At 43.3% G+C, this 23,197-nt stretch overlaps 1 protein-coding gene across 2 annotated transcripts in view; it reads left to right on the plus strand.

Annotated features, from left to right (window-relative positions):
• zranb3 (zinc finger, RAN-binding domain containing 3) overlaps positions 1-23,197 on the plus strand; it is a 62,989-nt gene that overhangs the window by 33,841 nt on the left and 5,951 nt on the right. The window contains exons 14-19 of one of the 2 annotated variants that reach the window (XM_062380392.1): positions 1,357-1,665; positions 5,943-6,097; positions 11,320-11,424; positions 14,818-14,960; positions 21,040-21,180; positions 21,479-21,616. In XM_062380392.1, the coding sequence (XP_062236376.1) occupies positions 1,357-1,665; positions 5,943-6,097; positions 11,320-11,424; positions 14,818-14,960; positions 21,040-21,180; positions 21,479-21,548 (923 nt within the window). In that variant the 3' untranslated portion in view covers positions 21,549-21,616. Of the gene's footprint in view, positions 1-1,356; positions 1,666-5,942; positions 6,098-11,319; positions 11,425-14,817; positions 14,961-21,039; positions 21,181-21,478; positions 21,617-23,197 lie in introns of those variants that run through there. The other variant, XM_062380391.1, reaches the window with a different exon arrangement.

Below are 23,197 nucleotides of genomic sequence, written 5' to 3' on the forward strand. Positions count from 1 at the left end.
AGGGGACAGCTTAACACAAATTGAGCCGTCTCGCTCGGCTTGTTAGTGAGGGGGGGCAGCGGCGGGGCCAGGAGCCCGGAGACTCGGATGACATTTGAGGGAGCCGACTTAGAGGCTGGCCTTTTGAAGAAACAAGCCACAGAGAGGTGGGATCCCTAATTAGCCCTCTGCGTCCCCCAAGCCTCACAACTTACTGTCTTGTTAGATTTCACACCTCAAGTTCAACAATAATGTGAAAGGATAAGATTTAAATTTAACAAGGAAAGATGGTAGAGGAAATTGTGCGGCGCTTCCCTCTTGAAGAAGTTTGTACAGACCGAGTGTGAAACTTACATCTGTCTGTTAATGTTATCTTAATATCAGTGGTGGTGTCTCAGAACATGACTTTAAAGCCCAATCTTGTAAAATAATTTGAAGTCTAGGAACGGTAATGGCTTAATCCCTGCATTCATTAACATTTGTGTGGCTTGGATTTCAGCTTGACCTTAACAGAATTACACCATTCTGCATGAATAAGAATCAGGTGAGCAGGAGTGGAGGTGCAGAGGGAGCAGGATAGTGCGTCTACAAGGGGCCGTAAGCCTGTCCCCTTTTTACAAGCCAGATCTACGATTGGCAGTCGGCCATTATCAGCTGTTGGAGCAGCACCCGGGCGCACAGATGCAGCAGTCACCGGTAGTTATTTTGTTTGTATTTGATTGCGCATGATGCAGACGAGCAATTAACAAAACAATGTGACACAAGCATAATTCATTCTCCCAGCAAATTATATTGGCTGTTTGATCCGAGAGCTGGTGCGAGGGGGGGGGGGGGGGTGGGATGGTGGCAGGCAGGTGTTCCATCTGCAGCTCTCTGCCTCACTGCCGACATGCTACTGAGCAACGACAACAATGTTCACAGTGCACAGCTCCAGTTAGAGGTGGACAGGCAGCCGTCTGCCTGCAGGTAATGTGATGATTTGAAAAACACACCTTGGATAATGTTTAATGCACACTCTGAATGATAAAGGTTAGCATCCTCCCTAACAGACGTGTGTGTTTACATATTCCACGACATCCATGCTAATGTCTCTCCATCTCACACAATCACATCCCCTGAAATCATCAGTAAAGGACTTACGACAGCTAATAATATCACTAATGAGCCATATTGAGTTTTACTTTCATGTCGGCGCTCATTTTGTCACACTGGCACACTCCTCAGATGATGGATATCTCACTCGGGAATGAAACTCTTCAAAGTCTGATTATACTCTGCAACTCGGCCAATAAAGTGATCTTCATCTTTCTCTCCCTCTCTCCCCCTCTCCCCCTCTCTCCCTCTCTCCCTCTCTCCCTCTTTTCTCTGCTGGCTCAGAGCCACCCAGGCCTCAGCAACCCCCCTCAGCTGAGAGGGACCAGACGTGCATCGTCCTCTCCAGCTCCGACAGCGAGCCGGAGCTCAGCCTGGGAAAAGCCCAGCCTCTGAAACCCTGCAAAGACAAACAGAGCAGGGAGGAGGAGGAGGAGGAGGAGAAAGAGAAGGATGAACTGCTGAAAGACAAACAGAAACTAGGAGAAGCAGAGGAGGAGGACAAGCGGCGGCTCAAAGGCAAACAATCAGCGGGAGAGCGAGGCGACAACGTGGCTGGCGGTGGCAGCTGCCTCCCCCCTGACCACACACCGGGTAATCCCACCTGCAATCTTCTCCTTTTCATATCTAGGGAAATTGACTGGTGCTTCATTGTCACCTGCCCATCTAATGCTGTTTAATATCATCACTTCAAACCAATAAGGGACTATATCTCATTCCATATGGGGCTAGGCGTTATTATTCTTACTATTATTAGTATCTAGTTTGGCATATTGCCTATTTCTGCACTGAAGAAGCTCCAGAGTGCAGCTTGCTGAATCAAGTGACCTGCTTCCAGCTCTGAAATACACACAATGCTCGATAACTGTCCAGTAGGTAACTGATGAGCTCCTGACTGGCTGTTTCTAATAAAGTGAGCCGGTGTCTAATTACATAAAAGGCACAGGTTCCCCCCGTGCATCCTGTTTTTCCCGTCCACTCTGGTTATATGTGCACATGTCTGCGAGTCTCTGAGGGACGTGAAGAAACAAATTCCCAATTACACAGTGTGTAATATTGCAAATTAAGACCTCTGTGTTCAAGTACTTGTGTCTCGAAGGGATACACAAAGCAATAAATTGCGCTAATTACAAAGAACTAATTACACCGAGTGCAATATGAAGAGCTCTAAAAAAATTGCCAGACTAGCAGAGTCTAAGAAAAGCCTGTGACCTGGGTGTTGCTTCTGAAACAAGGCGGACATTTTGGGTCAGAGTTAGTGAAGGATGAAACTGAGCTGATAGCAGGTACTTAACATGGGAATGAATATTGCCCGAGCCATTTAAGTTTTAACAGGCAAGCTATCAACCCCTTCTCCCCTTTAACTTCCTGAGATTAGTGTGCAACAACTTGGCACATTCCCTCTCCTCACACACACACACACACACACACACACACACACACACACACACAGACAGACACTTTGACATCTATTAGTGCCCAGAGATTGTCAAGTGTTTGATTTCATCATCTCAGTAGCTGCATGTGCCCCCTAATGGTCGTGGATTGGATCCCTCTGCAGCCTCCCCTGCAGTGCCTTGCCTCTGCCCACACTCAGGCCTGGAAAAACTCTATAAAGGTGAGCTACAAGGCTTTTCATTTAGAAAGAGGACTTTCTCAGCCTTTTTCCCACCAAGGCAGTGAGAGGGCTGGTTCGAAATCCGGCACCTATTCTCAAATTTCTCCACATTTCAACAGCCAGAGAATCAGGGCTTCTTGGATGGGAAAACTGGTTAGTTGGTCTTGAACTAACTGCTCTGAGGCTGGGGGGCAGGATTATTGTTGTTACTATCTATCTATCCATCTGTCCGTCCATCCATCTATCTTTACATCAATCTCTACACCTATATATACATCTATCTATACAGCTATCTGCTGTATACATCTCTACACCCATCTATACATGTATCATCTGTCCGTCCTTTAGCCTTGTTGGTGGTTAGTGGGTTTGTTAGTCACATGCCGTTGCCAGTCTGTCTCCGACCGTGTGGGTTTTAATATGAAACACAGCAGTTGTCCAGTAGAAGTGACCTATGGGGTCAGCAGCGGTGTCTAATAATTTTTCCTCCACCTGCCTGTGGTTTTAGAAGGCAAACCGCAGAGCTGTCGGCCGCCCCCACCTCTTGATTGCTCTGAGATTACTTTCCTCACTGCACAAACAGGCAATCACTCCCGCTCCACCTCTCCGTCTCCCGCCCTCCCCGCTGTCTGTCGCTCCGTCTATCTGCATGAGCCAAACATTTTAAAAACGCGGATACACGTTTTCTCCAATGTTGGTTCAAATGTTTCCCGCAGCATCAGCTGCAGCCGAGCGCCTTCCCGTTTGAAGAGTGTGGGATTTTCATATCTTTTTGTTTCGATCCTGCAGAAGATGAGATGACTCAGTCCAATTAGGCGTTGTTTTCTTTCTCTCACAGTAAAATAGCGGATAATTCCCTGGGGGTGTTCTGAAGGCACTGTTCATACTGTGTAAGTGACAGTCTAATAAGACGGCTTTGTAAGATGAATTGCCCCCATTGTATAAATGGCCCACTTAATGCTGCTGGCGCGTTCCACCACTGCAAACTGGGGACATGGTGGTGGTGGTGGTGGTGGGGGGGAGGCGCGCCTTCAACAAATATAGGGTGCACATTGCTGAGCTGCAAGGTTTCATAACAGATGAGGAAGGACAGATATATGAGATTCAGTGAAAATCTATCGTCCTGAGAATATTTTGGTTCCAGGTTTGTAGATCTATATTTTTGATATTTCCAGCAGCCGCACGTGCTGAGATCAGAACAGCGTGTGCCAGAGCCGGGCAAATTACACCTGGAAGAATGGCGAGAATAAAAATGAAAGATGTGGACGTTGTGCAGCATAGGTCAAGAGGAGGAAATTACTTGTTACAATGATCTCAGCGTGAAACAAAAAGATTTTGAACACCGTATTCCATCACAGATATTAGCCAAGTCAGTGGTGGAAGCTATCATCAATTCTCAAATGTGGGCAGACATTTTAAATATGATTCACTTTTCAGTTTTGAGGCTGTAACAGTGAAGAAGAAAGAAATGGTTGGTATTAATCAGTGAATGAAACTGTAGCAGTCGGACGGCAATAAATAATTGAATACAAAATATGCTGTATTATGAATTTATCAAAAAAGACAAACAGAACAGAAATATTAAAGGATGATAATATGAAATATCCTTTTTCTGTTTTTGATCATGTAGAGCTTCCCAGCTGTTTAACAGCTGCACCTCAACATTAAATCTCGGTTATCTTTTTCAAAAGTACAGACTTTTGGCTTCATTTCTGGATAGTGGGAGGAAACAAAGACGTGTCCTCCATCTTTATACACAGTCGATGGTTCAAAGCAGTTGTAATCTGGCTTTCTATAATGCCATGGTACCTTAAAGTTTAAATGAATGGCTCAATTAGGCTGACAACCTTGGGAGGGATATCTTTATTCCAGTATGTTCAGGTATAACCACCATAGACCTCGTCCAGGTACATGGCTGCACTTGTTCCATGGGAAACAGTCTTGTCCCAGACTGTGTCGCTATTTTACTCCATTATCAAGCCAAATGGACACACACACATACCCACAGACACACACGCACGCACTAGACAAGGCAGACAACTGGCCACACGAAGTGATTTAAGGCAAGTATCATCAGAGTGTTATAGGTCATTGTCTAAATGAAGCGTGGTCGAGCAGCGGCGGTCTCATTTCCACCGCCTGACCTTTTCCTGCTCGGCGCTGGCAGGATGAGCAAGCTACACAGCTGACATTAATGACCCGCTATGTCTCTTCTCTCCCTCTGTTTCTCTCCTCCTGTGACTGTCATTTTATCACTCTCTCTCTCTCTCTCCCTCTCGCTCTTTGACTTTCTTGCTGTTCTTCCCGTTGTTCAGCAAATTCTTGGGCAACTTGTGAAAAATAATTTGGAAGGTGCCTGTCAAAGAAATGGGCTGCAGTGTTTCACAATAAAGTGCAACTGAATATAGAGAAATTTAATTTCTACAATCGGCCTGATCGCACTCTCTACTATCCACAGTGTTTAGATCCACACTATGTGTTGTGTTATCAAACTAGAGGGGGTGTGAGTCGATGACATGACTCGTTGCCTTTGTCAGAAAAACAAAGCATGACTCTGCAAATGCACGGCAAATTTTTTTCCACCTATTATTAAATCAGAAACCTGAAACTGGTGATCAGGATGTAGTGTGACCGACCAATCAGGTCCAATTTAGGGAGACATCCTGTCTGTACTCCAGTCTGCTGTAGGCTCAACACTGACAATATGGCACATAAGAAATGAATCCTGCCATGGATATTAAGATAAATTACCTAAAGACAAAGAATAATTAAAGATATTAGTCATTTTAAGAAGTTTTTGTGGAAAGAAATTGAAAAAATATGTATTTGTGCTTTTAATAATTGAAAAGAACCGGGAGCAGTGAGTCGAGATCTCCACATGAAAGATGGAAGGAGGGAAAATCGACTTTCATTTCTATTTATATGAAAATGTCACAGATAATTACTTCAACATTTTCATTTCATATTGTAATTATTTGATTCTCATATCTGAACCCATAAATATAGGATCACACTTTCAGACCCATAATGCATATGCATACTCATTTCACACGATCTGCTAAAAATGTCATATCTTCTCAATATTGTGTTCTGTGTAATTACATTTACAAGCTCCCGAAGTTTAATGTCTCTGCTTCCCATTGCATCACCGGCCGAGCAAACACAGGCACCAATAAAGCCGTGAAAGCCGATGATGAGCCGATAATATGTGCTCAGTGCGATATTAATCAGCCTCTCCTCCTCCTCCCGGCAGACCTGAGAGCAGCCGCAGGTTCGTCTTCTGCTGCTGATGCTAATGACGAGGATGAGGACAATGATGGCGATGACTGCAGCACCACCCGACCCGTCTACCCGGGCCTGCAGTTCTGCGCCAGCCAGTACACAGACCGAATTTATCTGTACTCCAAGGTACTGCGAGAGATTGATTATGCATCTTTAATCACCCTTGGACCCAGAGATGTTTTACTCATGCTGAATAGATGATGCAGGAAATGCTGGAAATTGTGGGACACTTGGGGTTTGTTTGTTTGTGTGTGTGTGTGTGTCTGTTTGTGTGTGTGTGTCAATGCCAAAAAGCAGTAATGTGGTAGTAAGAAGTAAGAAAAAAATCCAATCCATGAATCTGAATTGGCGGATGCAAAATGTAATTTCAGCCTATAGCGATATTTCAATCAAAGAATATCAAAACTAGTTTGATGAAGTCATGAAGCAGAGCGAGGTCATTGGAGCTGTATTCACCACGAAGTTATTGCTGCAAATCCTGTTCACAGATGAGTTGATCAATTTAATGATAGTGATCACTAAAGTGATATTTTCCAGCAAAAACCCAAGTCTGTCTTCAAGGTCTGTGATTTCTCTTGTGCTGCAGTGTGACACACCGTGACCTGGTTGGATTCTATTATAATATCAGGTGTTTTGGAACTAAATATTCTTGAAGCCATTTATAAAGAAAGCCAAAGGTGCAGAGCTATCCTCTGCAGTGTAAGGAAACAGGAGCTCTTTCTACTTTCTAAATGAAAGTCAGAATGGTCTGATGTACTAATCATTTCAGGTCTCAAGGCAGTGAGAATAAGTGAAGCTGCACAGGAAGGTGGAGTTTTGATACTTTCAACCTCCTTTTTGTTCCTCGCCAGCTTGTTCCTGTCTTATTCAGCTGAACACTGAACAGAACATAATTAATTCCTTGTTTTTTTCTGAAAGGGGAAGTCTCTCTGAGATCGAGATCTCTTTGACAAGATTGAGCCGTGAACAACAATGCAGTTATAAAAGCAAGAGACGTGCTGCTCTGTCACACGTTTCCAATTAGCAAACAGGACGGATGTGAGAAAGTACACACAGACGTCATTAAGGAAGTCAAAGCTTAAGAATGAACCAAAATAAAGGTGATTAAAACACCTGCAAATGAATCCACATACAATCTGTTTGGCGCCGAATCCAACTGTGTTTAATTCACACTTGAAAATGCTGTGCAGGTATAGGTTCAGCTCTGTATTAGAAAGATCCTGAATAACCTCAGCAACCTTGATTAATAATCCTGTCTATCGCTGCGGGAACAAAACGCTGTCTGAGTCCGTTCAGATGTTTTTCTTTTCTTTCTTTTCTGCCTCCGAGATTGATCGGGGCTGTTTGGTAAAAGAGGAAAGAAAAGCTCTTTGAATCCATTAATATTCTCTCATTCAATACCAGTGAAAGGTTTAGGAATTACCAGAGGATTACCAAACCGATCGCCAAACTTCTCCTTGTCTTTCATCTCCAATTCTTCTGTCTTTATCAGCTCTCAGGGAGACTGTCCACCAAGGACTTCCTTCAATATATCTGGTCTTTTCAATAATAATTGAAATTGTAAATCAAGATCATTTCAATTGTCAATTCTGAGAAGATATCCCTTATGATGTCACACTGAGGGTTTTACGTTGAGACTCATTTCTTGGTTCTTGGTGGATTTTGGTGCCAGTGGCCTCATTGTCCCTCTCCTTCTTTTGATTGTTATCATATCTCAAAAATAATGTAAAGGTAGGAAAAAGCACAATGGCAACAGAGGGAATAAGAATTACATCACTCATAGATTTACAGATATCTTCAAACAAGCTTTTATTAATACATTTTTTCAAAGAGCTTATCGAGAAAGAGCAACAAAGGCCCAGAGCCAGAGAAGAATCTCCAGAGTTTATCTTCAATAATCTGCAGAGAGTCCCTGGCTGAGGACTTTGGTTTGAGGACTTCAGGTGTTTCCTTCAAATGATCAAGTAAAATGTGCTTTTGCCATCGAGCCGAGACAAACCGTATAATTTAACCCTGGTCTGACAATGACTCCACTTCTGAGCATTCTCGGCTCTGCTCCTGAGGGCCACTCGCCAGCAGACCCCTCTATCGATCGCGTTGGGATACTTAACACCTTTTGTTTCATTCATGAGGGATCAGGTTCCTTCCCCACGAACGTGGATAAGACACAAGATGGTTTTACATAGAGAAGACCAAAGCACTGAACTGAATCACCAATGGAATATTACCCTGATGGCAATAGACAAGTGTCGCGTACGCGTGGCTGAGACGATAAGCCGCGGAGATAAATGTCCCCCGCTGTCGTTTAAATGATAAACTGGAGGAATTCTGTCTGGAAAGCTGTCAGGTCTGGATAATCCTGGACCAGCGTGTTGGACTCACACAGGGGGCCGCTCAGTGCACAATCAGGGGGAGATTTGTCACCGGGGATTGGATGAGAAATATTGAGAGTATTAGGAATTTTATGTCCATTTTCTACACATCAAATTGTTGTTTTATTCAAGGAGTCAGGGCCCCTGCGTGCTCTGAGGCGGGTGGGGGGGAGGGGGGAGGGAGATGGGTGAGGCTTACCACATCAGGATACTCCTAGCACACGTTCTACTTCATTTGAAATCCTTTGCTGTGACTCCCCATATTGTGTGGTTCCCAGTATGACTTCAAATATGACAAATCCCACATATCAATATATATATATATGTGTGTGTGTAGAATTAGCCACGAGCATATAGTGAGTTGATATGAGCCCTGGGTTTTAATAAGGTAATAAGTTAGTGGATAGTTTTGTGCAGAAAGTGGTGAAAAAGGGAAGAAGAGCACACACAAACACAGACACACACACAAATCCTTTTTCACTATCTTCACTTTGAGCCATCTCATTAGTTGTGACTGCGACTCACTTGCATCCCATGTTTGCTAACTAGATCTTGCATGCGAGTGTAAACATGTGGCGCGCAGTTAAAAAAGAAATGGAAATGTGGGGAGAAGTGCTACAAGCAAACATTCACAGTCTGAAAAATTTACATTACTGGTAAATAAACCCGACAGGAAGCCTGGGTCGCACAAAGAAATGAGAACGACAACCTTGCATGGCTATTCTTTATTATCTCTTTGTCAGTTGTGTCTGTGTTTAACGATGACTTATATCTGAAGTTATTGTTACCAGATTTTTAATGACACCGGATGTTTAAACACTCATGAGCTTGGAAGTGTCGACGGTAGTATTCCTCCTCCCAGTCGCACCAGAGCTTTAATCCTGCTCCGTGCTGCTGCAGCACAACCCGCTGCACCGCTCCCCTGACTCCCCATGATATTCATTTTACCATAATCCAAATAAACACGTGGGCCTCTGTGCACGGAGGATGCAGCACAGGAAAAAACGTCCTGATGTTGATGTGTATCTCCAAATCCACGTGTCGGCTGCCAGTAGGTATTAACCTTTCAGATGTGATCCTCTCTCCTGTCTCCTCTTCGTCCTTCATCTCCATTCCTTGACTTCCACAAAGTAGCTTTCACCTAAACCCACTGGTCAGCTTCCTTTTTTTTTTGTGGAGCGCTTGTCTGTGGTTTGACTGACCCGAACACTGAGGGTCAGTGGCTGCTTGTGCTTCAAACTGTCAGTAGTGAGCACTAATGAAGCTGTAATAGCTTTTTGCTTATTTTCTCACAGGTGCATCCAAGACGCCACAGTATGATTATCTATAATCACAGGGAGGCACCTCAGGGTATATGGTTTTACATCATTTCTGGTACCAATACACGTATACTGTCAAATAAGAAGCAGCGTCTCCTAAGTGGTGAACATAATAGAATAAAGAGCAGAAACGAGAGATCCTCGATTACCATGGCAACCAATAAAGAATAAAGTGCGTCCAGATTACAGAAGTTGAATTTAATTAGACTCGGCAAGTAAGTCATTAAAAACCTGATTGCTTTGCTGAAGAGACTTGTAGCTGTGGTACAAATTGAGCTACAGTGAACTGTGCTGCATGTAAAGGCAACAACACCTGGTATGTAGCTTCTTATAATAGAGAGACGTCTATTGTTCTACATGTTCCATACGAACGTTCAGTAGCTGCTGCACACCACTTATTACAAGGTTGCTCGTTGTGTGTTTGTTGGTTTGTTTGGTAGTTTTTGCAGGATTACACAAAAACTACTCAACAAGTTTCAGTGCAACTTGTTGTTCGGGTGTTTTTGCTCATTAGCCCTAAATACAAAGTATAACCGAGGCTGTACTTATTAGCTTTGCAGGTATTCTTCAATAAATAAATAAAAATACTGTAACCTTCTACTACAAATTCAAAGAAAAGAATATTGCACTAAAAGTACACAATTATATATGTATAGGCTATATAATTAAAATCCTTTGAAGTTGATTAGCCAATGGCAAATCCAGTGGCGTCAGAGCTGCACTATAAACTCAGAATAAAGTTGATATTGAATTGTTAGCATAAAACAAAGGCGTGTCTACGATCGCTCCATGTTAAACAACCCCAGTATCACCCTGACTCTTATTCTGGCCAGGCGAGTGAAACAACAACTTGTGTGTTGCAACAACACAGCAGCGCCACTCGCTCAGAAAGACGCTGAACGAGGGAACCATGCGTGGTCGTGCTTGTGTTTGCTTTGATTGCACCAGTGAGTCAGCAGCAGCATCCCACGTCTCACCAACTGTTTGGGCAGGAGAACACGAGGAGCCGGGCAGGAACCTCCGAAGAACACGGAGGGACTGTGTGTGTGTTTGTGTTGTGTGATGGCGCCACTATGAACTTGTACTGCTTCAAAGAACCCCTGAGTGTGTTTGTGGGTGTTTCTCTCTCTTTAATGTGCTAATTTTGGTTCAAACTATTGTGCCTCTTTTCTATGCACTTGCAGTTTAATTACCTAGGGCCATATAGTGTCTAATGAATCTATAAATTATAAAATGATTTTAATAATTCTCTAAAAATCAAAGAAAATTTAAGTATTATGTTCAATCTTTTAGTCAATTTTCATTTATGATTATATGGTCCTTCATTATCATTTACACCTGTTTAATCAGAGTAAATATTAAAAGTATGATTTAACACTGGAACTGTTTTTATATCTGCTTAAAACTACATTATAATGTGTTGTAGACATAAAAATACATAAATTATACATGAGTCACCATTTGTGTGAATAAACCCCTCAGGTTTAAAACAGCATTTTGTGTTTTTGTTTTTGTTTGTTGGAAAGAGAACTTTGCCAACATTGACAATGCTCCACAGACGATCCAGAATAAATTTCAGCCGATGATGGTGGTGTGAGTGGAAACAAATCTCTCTGCTTCAGGCCGTCTTCTCCGTCCCTGTCTCCTCGTCTCTTAGGACGGTACCGCGTTGAACTTGAGCTTCATCCCTCTGGACATCAAACTAACCAGCTGGGACGACCTGCCCGAGGCCTTCACACGGCGCCGGGAAAATCGAATACAGGTCTGTCCTTCCCGCCAGGCTTTATGTATGTGTGTGTGTGTGTGTGTGTGTGTGTGTGTGTGTGTGTGTGTGTGTGTGTGTGTGTGTGTGTGTGTGTGTGTGTGTGTGTGTGTGTGTGTGTGTGTGTGTGTGTGTGTGTGTGTGTGTGTGTGTGTGTGTGTGTGTGTGTGTGTGTGTGTTTGTGTGTGTGTTCTGCTGCTCATGAATGTGTGTGGGTGTTCATGTGGATTGGAGTGTTAACATGAGGGAGGTGCTCCCACTTTAATGTGTCTTTACTGTACGAACGCTGGGTTTGACTTCTAGGTTGTAAAATGTGCCAATATTTTTCTTCTTGTGGTTGATTACCAAGAGAAGACTGGATCGGCTCTAAGTAGATCGAACACTTGACACACCAGACTACACACACACACACACACACACACACACACACACACACACAGATATCAGTCGGCTACATCTGCCGGATTCCTTTCACTTCTGCATTATCATCTTTCTTAATTAGTACAATATCGCAACCTTCTACACCGTCGCCATGTTTGATGATGTCAGAAACTCTTGACTCTGTGCTGCCCTGCAGTGGATGTATTGCTTAACCACCATGCAGAGTTATAGGATGAGAGTATGTGGGCAGGGACGGTTATATCGTTGTTTGTATGTTAGCAGCATAAATGAGCCTTTAAAGTTGATGGGTTCTTTCTTTGGCGCGTGCCCCACACTCCCACCAGCTTTCAAGAAAATCAGTTCCTGCTGACAAACAGACAAATAGCACCGACAACACAAAACCTCCTTGGTGGAGGAAATTAATGCAAGTGCATGAATACACACAATTCCCAAGAAGACAGAAAATCCTGAGTATACTCTTGAGTGTAGTAGAAAGTTTCGGCTGCTTTGAGGACGACCTCAATTTACCTTAAAGATGAATTAGTCTCACTCGGATCCAGTGAGGTTGAGGCCATGGGCTTGTTAAAGCTAACGGATATAAATGTGTGTGTGTGTGTGTGTGTGTGTGTGTGTGTGTCTGTGTCACTGCCATGTGAATCTAATCACACCTCCCATCATGAGGAGGAAGATCGGGCAGCGCTGCACCGACAGCCTGACAGATAGGTGGAGTGCGGCCGCCCACCTCCACCACTGCAGAGCCTGGAGGGGGAGCGGGAGGAGGGGTTGAAGGAATTATGGGTAGGGAGGGGGGGGGGGAATAGAGGGGGCGTTTTGGAGGTCTGGGCCGCCAAGGAGACCTGCAGAAGAAAAACTGCAGTTTTATGAGGGTCGTTAAAGGAGACGGCTCATCACCTCAAACGACCCCACACGCCAACCAGCAAATATTAAATCCTGCAATCCGCCGAGCCGCTGACAGACGCCTCACCGATCACGTTGTTTATGCCGGTTTGTTGAACGGAGGCGTGAGCTGCATCCATCCTCTGACCCATCACTTACGCCCTGTTACACTCCCATTGTCCATCAGAATCAATACTGAGCAGCAACACGTCTCGGACCCGGCGGCAGCGGCACGTAAACTCAACTCACACTCGGTAAAAACCACGGAGCCCGAGGCCGCTCGAGCAAACCGCTCTGAAATAAAATCATTATACAATTGAATAATAACAGAATAATGTATATTTCATTAAACAAATATATGTTCTTTTAAAGGAATGAGACAATGCAATCTGAGCTGCTATGCAGACTGTGCATCTATGTGCTCCTGGGGAGGTCCCTCTTCCTGATTGTCAGGTCGTTGCTCTGAATCCGTATTTTCATTTGCTTTGAAATCGTAATCTGGAAAAACACATGTTGTATTAAAGCGTTTAAACAACACCTTGACACCTCCTTCCAATATAAACATGATAACAGAGAGCAGAGAATAATTATTAGGTGTGACAGGTAAATATATTGTGTTCGCTTCTGGCTCCAAATGTGCAAGATGGTGTTTGGATATTTTATTAAAGTAAAAGTACAATGATGTGGCTAAATAACAGGACTGAGATGTTTTGTACCAGGCTCTGGACACACACACACGTCATACTTGTCAAAAGGATCAGTTCATTGTTGGTTTTGTTCTTTTCACGGGGCAAGAACAGAATTTCACCACCTTTATTCTTTAGGAGATAAAAGCAGGATTAACATACGACTCTGTACAGCTTCATAGAGCCAAATCAAAGGCTTCCCACCCTCCACCCACTCAATGACTGCTACTCACAAATTAACCCCTGTGACCTTTGAGAGGCTGGGAGATGGAAACACCTCCCACTCTCCTCCTCGTGTCACGACTTTTGACATCCGATTCAACTCCTGGACTTTTGCACGACCCTTTGGTGACCTTTGGAAACTGTTGATGTCTCAGGGTGTCTCCAAAGCTTCTCTATCGTTACTTCCTGTCATGGAGACTCCAGGAAATCCAGTAAATGTAGAGCAAGGTTCCTTAAAGCGTTCACATGCAAACAGTTGCTCTATGTGACGAAACTTTCCACTCGCAGTTCAGACTGGACCCTGGAAGAGATAAAGGATTCTGCATCTTAGCTTCCGACAGACCTCTCGAGGTGGCTTTTAAAAGGTGTAACTTAAGCAGGGAAAATGGTGTTAATTATTTAAGATAACTTTACCAGAAGTGTTAAGGATGTTGTGCTATTTCTTCTCTTGCTTTTAGACAGTAACACAAACCACCACTTTAAATACTTTAACACTTTAAACAATTATGCGAGAATCTGCTCTGCTTCCTCTGTGTATGTTTGACTCTTTTTCTACATATTCCATCTATGTCATAGATCACTGTCTTAAAATACCCTCATTAATAATCATTAATAACCATTTCTCCCACATCCCCCGGATCAGATCAGGCTTTTTATCGTTTGCATCTTCTTCTACAACGTCTCCTCTCCATTAGAAATGCTTTTTAAGAGCAGTAAGTTATATTTCTGTCAGAAAAATGCATTATTCAGCCGCTAAACCATCAACAAAGCAAGCCTGGCTGGCTTTGAAAAGTGTCTGTATAATGCATGCTGAGTTTTATCTTCACTGAAATAATCTTTGTGCGAGAGAAAGTATCATCCATGGAAAAAAGAGACACCTCTCAAATGTAATATACGTAGGTAAATTGCCCATTAGGCCTTGTGAGCTATTTGTTATTTTGCCAGTGGATTTTCTTTGAATCCTTGACTTGGCTGAGAGCATATACAGCTCTCTCTTGGTTTGATGAGCTATCTCTGTGTGTGTATAAGTGTGCATTTGTGCTGTAGATTGTTTGTTTGCAGCTCGGGTCCATTTTCCAAATTGAAAAAGTGAAGAAATATTTTTTTGCTTTTAAAGAGGCTCCAGCGTCCAATCTGTCAATTTGCGTGGAGGCAGAAGGCTGCAAAGGTTTGAGTTTCCAATTGAAATGTGGTGTCCTCCGTGCAGGTGCTGAGGATGGTTCAGGAGTGGGGCAGCCTGGCAGCCATGAAGAAGAAACTGCTTCGTCGCAGCTGCCTCCTCTTCCACAGCCCCACGCTCGGCCTGCAGCAGCTGGCGGCCGCCCAGCGCCCTCACTCCAGCACCAAGAGGTCAGTCTCACGCTGGAAACAGGCTTTGACTTTCAAAAACTTTGCTGTGATTTACAATTCTGGTGCTGATTTACTAAACCAGTCATATCCCAGCAGCTGAAGCTTTATATCAGCGCCGTCATGCCACAGAGTCAAGGACAAAAGGGAAAATCTGAATAAACGAGTGGAGAAAGCGAAGGAATGCAGATGCTCCCACACAGGAGCACTGTAGGATTAAACAATTAACATCCAATAATGCTCTGTGGCATGTATGAAAATGCTAAACAGGCCCAATTGATTCTGATTTTGTATGAAGGCGAAGAGAGAGGCTTCATTGTCGGGGCTCAGATGGCAGGATGACGCTTCACTGGCTGCTGCTTCAATGAGAATAATGAGTGAAGTGACATCTGCATGGAGATCTAGTGAATAGATTCAGATCGAGAGTGATGTGTAACATCAGAACATTAGGTCCAGGAGTTTTCTTTTCACATATGAGGAACGTAGCAGGAGGATGTGAGGGTCAGACACATAAAAGGAAAAGTGAATATCTGAATGTCCATAGTCCAGTGCATGTTTAAAATCAGCTATAGAGAGGATTTCATATCTGGCTGCTCTCCTCAAAACCCTCATCTCACAATTTTGAGAGTTCACTGGTGCAAAAACCAGAGGCACTGGTCTGCAGGAAAAATGTTATTCAGACAGATGAGTCTTCCTCCACCACGTTCTTGAGAAGTGGGCAAGTGCATGAGTGTCCTACCCCGAGAGGACGGTGCAGGCCTGAATGCCTGACCCCGACCGTGAGGGGCTCTGTTGTGCTGTGGGGGGGGGGGGGGGGCATGGTCCACTGGCCCCCTTAGAGGTCACTGCAAATCAATATAGAAAGTATACATAACATTTCATTTCCATCCTGACCACGGGGCACAAGGGGTGAACGCTGTGGCCTTGTCAGTCACCACATCTCACCCCCATTGAACTTAATCATAGATGATGTTTCTAATGAACTGTGGGAACTAGCTTTATAAACAAGCAAGCAGAAATTAGCTCAGATCTGGGATCAACAGTTGTCATTTCAGACGACAAAATCTGTCGAGTAAATCTTCCCCCGTTATAATTCTGAATAAATCTATAAAACACATGACATCTAATGTGTTTTTTCCTCCGGGCCCGACGAGCAAATAAATAATTTGACCCGGCAACCTATTGTGCCAGTTGATGTAAATTTTAAAAAACAGTGAAACAATAGTGAGATGCATTAATTCCCAGCATCATGTCAGAATTCAAGGGGAGGATGTGTGAGATTTCACAGAGGAACGAGCAGATTTGTACCAACTTACTGCCCCGGGCATCAAGGGAAGGCTGAATAGTGTGTGTGTGTGTGTGTGTTTTTGTGTGTGTGTGTTTGTGTGGGTGTATCAAAGGGTGTCAGCTGAGGCAAAAGAGAAGATGAGCGCTGTGTACGTGCACTTGTGTGTGTGTGTGTGTTTTTTGTGTTTTTTTTTCGACAAACAAGCATTGTTGCTGGCACACTAATTACAGCTGGCGTAGATAGAGGCAGGGAGAGTTTGGCAATTACAGGGAAGTCTCGTGGATGTGTGCGTTAGTGAGGGAGAGTGTTTCTCAACCGGGGGAGCGTGTTTGGGTGCATGAACCTAATCAAGGTGCGAGTGGGAGGCAATTGGCCCGGCTTGATTTGATACCTGTTTGATTTATTCACTAATCAGAACCAATCAAGCTCCAGCTTCTGCTCAGCGGGGTGATCTCGGCTCACCTTCGCAGCACCGAGACGCTCGGTTTTCAACCGCCTCAAACTTAATCCACTTTGCCCGGGTCTCCGACACTGTGTGTGTTTCCGTCATAAGCCACTCATGGTGATTTACAGTGATTTTGGAAGAGTTGAGAGGATTCTAATCCGGTTTGCTTCCAGCCTAAGCACGAGTCATTGCAAAAATTACAGTAAACACTGGGAGTAAATGATTTATTGCTTCTATAATACGCCGTTGTTATTTTTCTTGCACAAACAGTTTGTATAGGCTGAGCAACACGTGGGCTGCAGTAGTTAGTAACATTCAGTCAACAATTAACTGTGGCATTTGGTCTATAATGCACATATTTGTACACTTGAGTTTTAACTTCACCTTGTCAAAACGTCTGTCGGGCTAATGGTGAAACTCAGATACCTGCATTATGTGTTATCTCCAAGAAACAAAACCAGATTTTTCACGTCTGACATTAAACACAGCTCCTGTTCCAGACGTGTCTCACTGAGGACAGTTCAAGAGAGCAGCCATCAATCACAGCAGCTTCAGTCGGGGCCTGACCGGCGCAGCAGCTTGTTAGTGTGGATTCACACAGATGAGCTGTGTCTGGCCCCGGTGTCTGAGCTGTGGGCCGGCCTGGCCAGAGCTTGAGCTGCTGTCTGTGGTTCTGCGTGGCCGGTGGGTCAGAAACCCGCTGCCACCACAGCTCCACCACAGCTGTGCATCAAATGGCTCCCCGCAGAAAACCAGGTCCAGTTAATCCAGTGCAAATCCAGTCAGCTGCTGCGTTTTGTCGGAGCTGCTGCCGCCTCCGTCCACTTCTGTGTTTACATCGACTGCAGCTGTCAAAACTATTGCAAATTATTTTCGCTTCATTTAAATATGAAGCTATCACCAGCAGCCAAGGGGTTACCAGGCAACAGGATGAATTTGCTGGCGACACACAGCCGGAGGAATTATATATTTTCAGTTTGTCCATGCATCCAGTTCTTGTTAATATGCTATATTAGGACTGTGAGGAAAGTATTTGTATCTGGTACTTTTAGCTTCACACTTGGCTCGTTAAATACTGATAAAAAAGCAATTAGGTGTATTTCCTGCGATGGCACATTTTTCTTTTAATGTTGCCCTGTAGAATTTCCTTGTACACAAGATAAGCGTTTCTTCACGTTGTGTTTGTAGTGGCCAGAACTCAAAGCTTTAATAGATCATATTTAGGATTTTATCACACATTAAATATATCACATTTTTATTATGATGGGAAAACTTTGCAGGTGTCACAAAATATGCCTGGTTTCCCCAGAAGGAAGATCTTGGCCGGGGCCTGTGATTCTGGAGGAGGTTTGGATTATGCACTGCAATAGGAGGGAGCAGCAGTCATCTTGGTTTACAGAATTACTGGCCAAGACCCTAGCCGCATACAAACATGCAAACACACACATCCACGCGCTCCCAGAAGCGCAGTTGGACTCCGGTTTAGTGTTAGGTATCTCGTTTCATGCAGCCTCTGTGCTGGGACTGTTTGGAGCAAAGGAAGCTCCTGTGTTTGATGGAGACTTACCGTCTTCCTCATCTCCCCTCAGCTTCCACAGAAATTTCTCCTCTTTGAAGTGTCTCCCTCCTCCACTTTCTGCCGCCTGTCATCCATCTTCCCTTTATTATTTTTTCTCTGCCTCCTACCTTCTTTCCATCTCCCTCCCAAAGAAAGTATTCGGTCCAGATGGAGGAGGTGCTAATGCATGAAAATGTCACTGCATAGCCTGCAGGCCCGAGTGGAAAAACTCTAAACTCTGAGTTTAACAGTGGCAATACCTTCCTGTTAGATTTAAATACCACAGTGGTATTTCATTAATAATCAGGACAGAGACACGAACCGTAAGTGGAATCAAGTGAACTATTTACATTCCACTTTCTTTTTTAATTAAACAACTACAATCAGCTTTTAATCCTTAATTCAGTTAGAAAGTTATCACGAGAGTATTAGGGTCATATCGAAGAAAACAAAAGTCCTGATACTACTTCTTAAACTTAAAACGATGGTCTTCATTCCTCATTTTAACGTATATAACGATTATATTCTCGTACAATTACACCTTTTCACAACATTCTCATTATCTATGATTTTGTACTGTTCCCGTGGCCCAAATCCTCCATCGACATTTCCACTACACATATATGTTTGTGATTTGATGTCAGTTCCATAAAAGACCCTTCAGGTAAACGAGCCAATGTATTTCACACACAGCCACCGTCCATTCTTATTTGTCTTTTACCGTTTGGTAAATGTTCCCTCTCGGTTAAATTGTGTTAGATTTATTTTTCCACACGTCCCATCGTTCTAGGAGCTGCTCCAGGTATTGATTTTATTTCAAAGGTGGCAGAGCGACCGTTTGTGTGGCAGCAATAAAGTTTGAAACTAACTAAGCTCACGAATCGACACCGCTGTCATAGCAAAGGTTTGGAAAAATAAAGCATGATTATCGATTCACACAACAATTAGTCACCGGCTTTAATCACCTGAGTTGATTGTCTGTGAAATAACCCGAACGCTCTCTTCATCCATTTGTCTTTTCTGTGCTTTTTAAAGTCCTTTTCTTCATGCGCTGCTTCCCTTCTATGATGCAGGTGTTTCAGTCACTGATTTCCATAAATGTAATCCATTACTCCCTAATCAATACGGTAATCAATCAGGTAATTAGGCATGTTGTTGGTTGTAGTCCCTGCTGTCTTCAACCCTCCACAGTGTTCTGTCCTCTCAGTCCTGTCATGACACATGTTTTATTACAGGGGTCACATTTTTTAATTAGCAAATGTTAAGGGCTCATGGGAAATGCTGATTTCATAATAGCTTCTAATGATAGAAATATTAAACGATGGAATACGTTTGTTATTAAAACAACATTCTCATAGACAAATGGAATAATCCATGTGACACATTATGGATATTTAGATATTCTTTGTAATGAGGTGTTTATATGAATTTAAAACGTTTCCCTTTGGTTCTTGATACGTCTGTGACTCATCGTGAAAAACTGAATGACTTGAAGAGCCTTGAAATGGGTAAAATAACTGCTCGTCATATATTCTTCAAGGACGCTGAATTTTTGTCAGTTCTCTAATTAGAATAAGACTAATGCTTCAACTCTAACTGGGAAAATATAGTAACCACCAAAATATGATACATAGAAACCATCACATAACCTGACTGACTCAAATTATACCTTTGTTGACCTATTAAATAACTATTAAGACTCAGAGTCCCCTGGACAATCTCCTGCTGTTTTCCTCACATGTGAATGTCAAGTCTGAAAACCGCTGGACACTCTTTTGAAAAGCTCAATGGTACATGAGGACGTTTGGTCTCTTTTCTCCAGACCACTAGCGTTTCCTTCCCCCAGAACAAACAACTCAGTGATTTTATATTTTCTTCTCCCAAGCTCCTCTCCTCCTGTATTTCATGTGAGCTCTGACAATCCTGGGGTCATTTTAATCCTGCCCAGATTGACATGTAGCGTTTGGTGCAATTTTCAACTTGCACACCTAGCATCTGTATTACAAGGGCCATAAAAAACAGTGGCGGGGCAGATGGATTAGATTAGATGATTGACGATGCCCGTGGGGAAATTAGATTGCTGCAGCAGCAATAGTAATAGTAATGGGATTCAGCAGGAGGAGAGGACAAGCAGAATAAAAGCACATCAACAGAATAGAAAATAAGCCATGAAAGGAAGAATTTCTGCAGTTTTTGCAGAGACTGGTGCAAAGAGAAAGTTCATCGGTCACTGAGGCCTTCTGGCAGTTCCGTGGGTGTTGGAGTACTGAGCCCCAAATCCCTGCTGTGCCGACAGTGTGTGAATGATGCTTGAAAGGAAAAGGGCAGCATATAGAAGTGGGACTTGACTGCAACTTGTATATATATATATATATATATATAATCTATATAAATACAGTCCATCGTTAAATGTGGGTTTACTGCAGTCCCTTAAATATTGCTAAAGCTACATTAAGGGCCCTAACGTGTTGGTGTTAAGATGAGCTATGGTCAGCATTGCTCTCTTGAGGAAGTGGAAAGCAATAGCAAAACAAAAAACTATTTTTTTCCAGCGGTGCGGTGTTTCACTGTTATTTTAAGGATGCATTATCAAGATAGACGATACCGCACCTACATAGGCAGGCACACAACGCCACTCAGAGATACACAAAGACACTTGTGCTTTCACATTGCGGAGAGCCATGCAGCTACTCCCCCATGCTGCACACGTGAAGCAGCTCTCTTCATCAAGCTCTTTGGTTATGTAAAAATCCTCCATTCCCTCACAGCCCCATCTATCCCATCTCCACAGGTACCTCAGTAAAGATGAAGTAGCCGAGGCCTCGCTGAGCAAAGTCCAGCAGGAGGGAGGCAGCGTCCGACTGGTCGTGAAGGAAAACTTCTTCACCAAGAGGAGCTCTGCCTCTTCACTCACGCCACCTGCCTGTGAGAGGTAGGTCAGAGGGGCAAACATGTGGGTGGATGTTCAGGGCAGGAAAAGGGGGCGAGCTGTGTTCACATCTTTGAAAGACTTACACAACTGATGAGAATAAAATCTAAACTCACCTCTAGCCTACACATTTCCTATATATGTATATATTCAAACAGCATTTTAACGGTTCATAAATCAAGCCGAGGTGCAGCCGAGGTGTTTAAACATGAGGTTCCATGGTCGGCACATGAAGGTGGTTTGTTTCATCGCTCGGATTCTCTCTTTGGAAATCTGTGTTTTCTGGTTTTCCTTCCCTCAGCCGTCTCCATGGAGATCCGTGTGCCTTGTGGGAGAGGCACAAAGGCCCAGTGAGTGTGTTAGTACAGTAAATATAGACCATAACACAATCTACTGGGAGAGATGCAATGGCCAGCACACCCCTGGAGGGGATATCTCTATGGAAACCTGCAACACACACACACACACACACACACACACACACACACACACACACACACACACACGTACACCACACCTGGTGTTACATAGAAAATGGCTTGAACTGAGGACCTATAAGTGCTATGCTAACATTCTACATGCATGGAGATTTCTGTTACACATGAAAAGATCTAACCACGTTTTCTTAAAAATAATGTTGAAATGTAAATAAAAAAAAAGCATTAGTACATACGATTATTAGATTATAAGTATATGAGTCTTGTTGTCCCTGGAAAACCAAGTTTTTAATATTACATTAAAAACAATGCTAAATACTTCTGATATAAGATCATATTATATTGTATATTTTTTGTGTTATAGGTTCGGTCATATTTTATGATTTTGCATCACTGGTGCTTTATTAACAGGATGATAGTTCTTTCTGTCTTTTAAGCTGATTGTCTCTAAAATTGAATCTGTATTTCTTTACTTAGTTTTTACCAATAAATAAATAAATGCCTCTCCTGAAGAATTATATGTAGATGGAGGTTGCTCTGGAAAATTTAACAAAAATCTTGATCTTTACCTTTAAAACCTGGGATTTATGTGATGGGCAGAGCTGATTCAAGGATTTGAATTAATAAATCCTTTTTGCACTTTCTTACTTTTGGACATATCCCTTGATTTTCCCAAATGAATCCTCTCCTGCGTCCTGCAGCCTGTGTCCAATTCGCCTCGCTGTGCACAAGAAGCCACAAATTAGAACCTGTAAAACCGACTCTGCCTCCTGATCAACAGCTGCACAGATTGACAGGTGGACTTAGCAGCATCGGATCTTTCCCCTCTGGTGGTTATGGTTTCTCTGGTCTGAAGCATCACAGAGGAGCCGCGGTGGTAAACATGCAGCTGAAGGCATGTTGCACGATTCCTGGAGTTTGAAGTGGGGAGTTTTCAGAGAGTTACCTCATGCTGCGAAGTCGAGCAGCCAACACGCTCACTTGCTTTGTGCATACATTAATTTAAATGGCTTTGAAGCTACATGCAACGTACATATATTAATCCAGTTTAATAGATACACGTTCTTGGATATGTTTTTGATTTCTTTGACTTTATTGTCACCAGCTCACCAAGTATTTCTGGGTTAGATATTTTCTCTCCTGACCACCAGTGCCTCCACCATCCTCCGTATGGGCACACAACAGTACAAAGTCTATTTCGGTCTCTCTTTCATCCACTAGACGTTGCTGGCACAGCATTTGTCTCTTGGTACTTTTCAATTTTTGGTATCTTCTCAACTTTGAAGCGGCAAGGTTCCTTTTTTAGAGGGTTTCTCTTCTCCATTTCAATGATTAAATCTCCCTCTGTAGCGCTCTGGCTCTTTGTTCCCATCTCTGTCTCTCTGAATCCTGAACCGTGGGGAAAGAGAATTTAGTCCATCTGTCCTCTCCAACGTGGCTCTAGCACCCTGCTGCGACGACATGGCAAATGCCCAGAGCTGCTTTCCTCTGCCAACAGGATGGGCACGCACATACACATACTGGAATGGTTCTGCGTCCCCATCACACACACACACACAGACACACACACAGCCATATGTCTC

This window comes from Platichthys flesus, chromosome 22, assembly GCF_949316205.1.
Source record: "Platichthys flesus chromosome 22, fPlaFle2.1, whole genome shotgun sequence".
NCBI classification, from domain to species: domain Eukaryota; kingdom Metazoa; phylum Chordata; class Actinopteri; order Pleuronectiformes; family Pleuronectidae; genus Platichthys; species Platichthys flesus.